Below are 6,142 nucleotides of genomic sequence, written 5' to 3'. Positions count from 1 at the left end.
AAAAAAAGAAAAGAAAATCACATTTCTTCTGTCCCCACTACACCATCAGCCTGCAATCAGTTGCTATTTGTTGTTATCAGTTATTATTTGTCGTTATCAGTTGTTATTTGTCGTTATCAGTTGCTATTTGTTCTTATCAGTTGCTATTTGTTGTTATCAGTTGCTATTTGTTGTTATCAGTTGTTATTTGCTGTTATCAGTTGTTGTTTGTCGTTTTCAGTTGCTATTTGTTGTTATCTCGACAAAGATAAATTACCGATTTAAGACTGCCTTAAAAATAAAGAAAAAGCAACTAAATTAAGACATTTGTGTTAATATTTGTAGGGTTTTTTTGTGTTTTTTTTTTGGTTATCAGTTGTTATCTCGACAAAGAAAAAAAATACCGCTAAACATTTATATCAAGATGTGCGTGTGATGTTTACCTTTATTTAAGTGTAGACCTATCATTTGCCCTCTCTCACACCAGGTCAGTTGTAAAATGCTCTACCTTTGAAATGGTCTTTTTTGTGTGCTCTTCTATATTAGGGCATTGAACTTATAGAACTCAAACAAAATTTGGGACAAATTGAGTTATTAATATCATCTTGAAGCTTTTTCATTTATCTTGCTTACGGTAAAAAAATTCTCCATCTCTCTTGAACAGAAGTCATACTATTTGCGATTGAAGGAGGTGGGGGTCGCCTGGTGTCAGAGATAAAATTAGCAAGAAAATGGCCGCCAAAGTTAGGTGACATCCACAGCTTGAGAGTCCTTGGAAACTGAAAATTTATATTTTTTCTGCCTTTAACTTATGTTTTTCAGTACAGATCAAATAGAAATGAATTTTTGAATGCACATGAATGGTGCTGCCAAGGAAATATTTTTTTTCTAAAATTGGCCATGGGTAGAAAGAAATAAAGCCAGTTCCTTTGAGTTCATTATTTCGACGAGCGCCTGATTTCCATATTATGATATGTCTCAACATTTTCATTCTTGTCTTCTTTCCTTCATTTGTTCATTCATGTCTTCCTTTGACAATTTCATTCTCCAGAACACCCCGGACAAACATCCGTTCATAGATCGACACCCACAATACCCTAATGTGGTCATATGCGCTGGCTTCTCAGGTACATTATTAAGAGTGTTTCATGTTTCCCTCTAAATGCCCCTTTCTACATTGTTCTCTCTTTCAGTTTCTTATTGCATGTCTCTGTAGATTTTTATCTAGTACAGGGGACTCCACTTAAGCAGAAGATGATAAATTTAATTACATCTCAGGTATGGTTTGCTCTTTAAATCTTTCCTATGAAACTGTGAAACATCTACTATTATTTTCTCTCCTCCTACTTTTGAAATATTTTTAAAACTCTTTTGTAATACAGTGGAACTCGGATTCAACGAGCTTGGGTTCAACGAGCTCGGATTCAACTAGATGATTTTAGGTCAGGCCCGGCGACCTCGTTGAATCCGAGTTCCACTGTATAGTGGAGTCCACTTATAACGTGTCCTGAAATAACAAGAACTCTGTTATAAAGGCTGCTGTGCACTGCGCATAGGCCATATTTATTCAATGAAAAACCTCGCCAGTTGAGAAACTCGTTGGTGATCTAGCGAAACAAAGAATGGGAGAGCCCACGTGTGCCAACAATGAAGGTCGGAGCGAAAGAGTGGGGAGGAAGTTTCATGCGCAGACAAGCAGTTGTGAAGAAGAGCGCGTCGTGTGATAGACCAGCCTAGTCTCACTACTCCGATGCGGGGATAGAGAGGCCATAGTGCTGTGATGGATGGAGCGAACGTATGACGTGCACAAGCAGACAGAACGCACCACAGGTTGTGGTAGGGCGAGGGACAACTCAACGGGCGAGTTATCCCAGAGAACTTTCTTTATGATCACCAACGCCTAACTAGTGTCAACATTGCTAGCGCTAGAGAAAGAAACCTGATTCGATATTTCATCAAGTAAGACCAAGGGGTCATGTTGGGCAAAATCATCAAATAGGGCGATTATAACAAAAATAAATAAACTGAACACCGAACTCATAGACTAGGCCTACTTTATAAATTCCTTTGAATTTATTACTAGATCCCTTATAACGAGAATCCTGCTATAACGGACATTTTGTACCTGTCCCCTCCTCGTTATAACAGGATTCCACTGTACCTGTAATCTTCAGTACTTACACGTCCTAATTGTGTTGCAAGTGCCATAAAACTCAAATGAAAATTTTAACTTTAAAGAGCTAAACCCCTCAAAAAATAAAATCCCCATTTTTTTTCCTATGTTATTTGAGCAAAATTTCTACACCAGTCCTGCAGAGTTTAGTTTAAGCGTAGGCCTACTCTACTGTATGAGAGAGTGAACTTATTTTTTTACATGTACTTCTGTCTGTCTACATCCCACCCCTTGATCTTTGCTGTGGATAAATGTGTCAGTCAGTTTGTTCAAGTCTTCTTCTCGTACCTGCTTTGTCAAGTTTTTCTCTAACTCCGCTCTTTGTTCTTTATAATATATTTTTGGGGTATGCCTGAATGTCTTATGTTTATTCACACAGCAAAATCTTATTATATCCCCCCCCCCCCCACCCCCTTTCCCTTTCCAGGTATAAAATGCCAACAATTATAAATGAGCCTATTTTCTTTTTCTTTTGTTTCATCCATTTTCCAGGCCATGGGTTCAAATTGGCTCCAGCTGTTGGCAAAGCTGTAACTGAGCTAATCTCAGGAAAGACGCCATCTTACAACATGGCTCCCTTCCGGCTGGATCGCTTCTCTCCCAAGTCAAACCTCTGAGCTGCTTCATCAACTGAGACTGAGGGAAGCAGATGGTTATACTGGGTGTGCCTAAGACTTGAATTTATAGATCTAATAGAGTCAAGACGTGGTGGAATCAGGCTCTAGTCAATTTTGAGGCATTTAGAGTTTTTGGTATTATCTTAAAGTGTGTTCATTTGTCTTGCCTAGGATGAAAAAAGTATCCATTTATCTGGAATACAAGTCGAGGTATTTGCGAAAGAAAGAGGTAGGGGTCTCCTGGTATCCGAGGTAAAATTAGTGAGAAAATGGCTTTCAAAGATTAGTTATTTCCTTAGCTTGAGAGTCCATGGAAACTGAAAATTTAAAAATGTTTTGCTTTTTATTAATGTTTTTGAGTAAAACCCACACAGAAATGTGTTCTTTAATATGCATGAAGGGTGTTGAGATAAAAAAAACAAGAATTCAATAAAAAATTCACTAACCTGCAGAAAAATGTCAGTCTCTTCACTTAGATTATTTTGACGAGCGCCTGGTTTCACCACGCTGCCTCACATATCCTCAACCGAGCAATGTCATGGGCGACACTCTTTACTCTCTATAAAAACTTTGCCGCTTTGGAGTAATAAACCATTGTGCACAGATAAAGGGAAAAACGCCAGTCTCCTAAAAGTTGAGTTCCCACCCAAGTCTTCCTTCATTTGGTTCCAAATACAGTCGAATGATGAACTGCTTGGTGTACCACAATTACTTCAGAGTAGGCCTACACTATGTGGGATATTGTTATACAAGTCTGTGGAGTGTACAATGGGTTTTTTCAATCCAGTTAAAAAACAAGGAGCCATTTATCTTACCCAGGTTGAAAAATATTAACAGATAGGCCTACCACCATGTACATGTATAAGAAATTAGAATATGATAACAGTTAGGCAGGATTTTCAGTAGACCATTGTTCAAAGTGGCACCTTTTTTTTACATCATTTCTGGTCTGATTGCTCTTTTCTGATGAATTATTAAGGAATTAACGTGACCTCAATTTAATTCGTCATAATTCACCAAAAAGTTATAGTCGGCAGGATAACCCAAACACATCAGGGATTGACAAATGTCATGTTTTATACCTCTAGAATTCGGGTTAACCAATATTTTAACGAAACATTCAAGAGATATAAGTGATTTCAAAACTTCCATGTTCATGCTATCTGTACCCAACTGTATCAGAATTGTTTTAATACCCAACAAACTCAAATGGATGTTCCTTGAGAGGGCATAAAATTTGCTTTCTTTCAGCTATCCAGTTTTTTTATTTGAAGTCTTTAGTAGCGTCAGGGCTTTGCAAAGTCACCTCCTCTCCCCCCCCCCCTACCCCCCAAAAATGGTCTTGTAAACAGTCATGGCAAATGCTATAGTTAGCACACATATAACATATAATAATCACCTTCATTAACTAGTTACGTATATATCTAATTTGTTCAACTATCGTATAGAAAATGTGAAGGGGAGAATCTGGGGGCTTCGGACACTTTTTACATTACATAAAGGCTACACCGCTCAGTCCAGATACAATTTAAGCCAAAGAAAAATACGTTATTTGGGCATCACCACTAGCGATATCAGTTTCATGCATCATCACCTTTTAAAACCTGAGTATCATATCTGAGTTACCCTAAGATGTCTGGAACCACCTGCAGGAGAGATAGGACAAACGTGAGGGAAACTTCGGACGAAGAGGGGTGACTTCGGACAGTTTGTTTCATGAATCAAATCTATATTATTTTGAGAGACAAAACTTCAACACAGCATACATCTTTACAGAACCCCCTCTTTTTGTTTAAGGTGTGAAATAGATTTTCACACTCACTGGAAATTGTAGAATTAAAATACCATGATCCAATCATATCTGAGATCTCTATAAACCAGTTCAATTTTTTGCGCATAATATGTACATGTTGACTTGAAATATCTCCTTAATATTTATTATTGTAAAACAAAGCTCAGTGGTGCCCCTAATAACTAGCTAGATTTTGCAGCGAGATAGAAAGTATTCATTTCCATGTTAGTTTCCGAGTCTGTCAAAGTCCAGATTTGGTGGGAGCAAAGCATTCATGAAGGTGCTCCATTTGCTAAGCTATTATTGCTACTTCTCTTTCTGAGCAGTGAACATCGGTTCGAATCCGGGTAAGTGTATTCTTGGACACGGCTCCTGATGAAGAGGGATGGGCAACCAAATCAAATCAGCTATAGTAGGGAACAAAGTCTGCAAATTAAAAACAGTAACTCGAACTTTTCTTTTCAAAAGAATTACAGTGTGGCATTTTGTTTGATATTTTGAAAGATGAAATTCAAATATGCACTGGGGATTCCAATTAGAATAGAAACATAAAAGGATGCCAATGCTTTTAATTTTTATGGCGAACTTGCGGGAGCTGCTTGATCTGGATGAAGAAATGTGATTAACTGAAACTGAATTCCAGTGTTGTTCTGAGTGCATGTGCCATCTAATCTGCCGTAAGCTGACGAAACGCCTTTTTTCATTTTGGCGCGAAAATGTTTTATTTGCTAAATCGATAGTCTGACCTGTTACCCTACATGTGTGAAAAAATTTCAGTGAAACTGACTAGTTTTTGAATAAATTAACATTCAAATTTCGGAAGAACGCCTTTTTTAAATGGTTACGCTTACAAAACGCCTTTTTTAATAGTTTGCCAACAGAACGCCTCTTTTTCGCCGCGGCTGCAAACTTCAAAGGGGTTCTGTGCCCCATCTCCCGTCTCCCAATTCTAACTTATAAATAAGTGCGGCTAAATACATTTCCCTTAAGAGTTCGCCAACACAACACCTTTTTTGTGCCATTAACTATTAAAAAAAGCGTTCTGTCAGCGAACGTCTAAAAAAAAAGGCTATCTTGTTAAAACGCCTTGTTTAAGGCAAAGCTGACAAAACGCCTTTTTTTCTGCAACCGACTGTAAAAAAAAAAGGCGTTTAGTCAGCGAACATCTCAAAAAAGGCGTTCTTGTTAAAACGCCTTGTGTAAGGCAAATCTGACAAAACGCCTTTTTTGTGATTATTTATTTCTCAAAGAAAATAAACAAAATCGTTGTTGTACCTAGGGAATGACATTCGAATAAGGGTGCGAGTTCAAACGTTGATGTACAGGGCAAAGTAGTTGAGATATTGTAAGAAAACCGAAAATCGTTGATTTCTCGAAACTGCTCCGTAAAAAAGGGCGTTTTGTCAGCTTACACATCAGTTTAAATCTAAGTTAGAAGTGACTTGTCTAATCAGTCTGTAGGATGGATGACAAAATAGATTGATATACATGTATAGAACATGTAGGCCTACTCTATGATTCAGTGCGTGTGTGTGTGTGTGTGTGTGCTTGCGTACGTGTGTGTGTGTGTGTGCGTCATGT

The 6,142-nt window shown here is 37.9% G+C and overlaps 1 protein-coding gene across 1 annotated transcript in view; it reads left to right on the top strand.

The window, feature by feature from the left end:
- Window positions 1-2,926, top strand: part of LOC101863678 (peroxisomal sarcosine oxidase) — a gene marked incomplete in the record, with an annotated part of 27,690 nt that extends 24,764 nt beyond the window's left edge. Inside the window, 2 exon segments of the mRNA XM_013083647.2 lie at window positions 1,031-1,106; window positions 2,645-2,926. Of these exon segments, the coding sequence (XP_012939101.1) occupies window positions 1,031-1,106; window positions 2,645-2,769 (201 nt within the window).
- Window positions 2,927-6,142: the final 3,216 nt, after the last annotated feature.

The sequence above is a fragment of the Aplysia californica genome, unplaced genomic scaffold (assembly GCF_000002075.1).
Source record: "Aplysia californica isolate F4 #8 unplaced genomic scaffold, AplCal3.0 scaffold00246, whole genome shotgun sequence".
NCBI lineage: Eukaryota > Metazoa > Mollusca > Gastropoda > Aplysiida > Aplysiidae > Aplysia > Aplysia californica.
The sequence above is the reverse complement of the archived record's forward strand: the minus strand, read 5'-3'. Positions and strand labels throughout refer to the sequence as shown.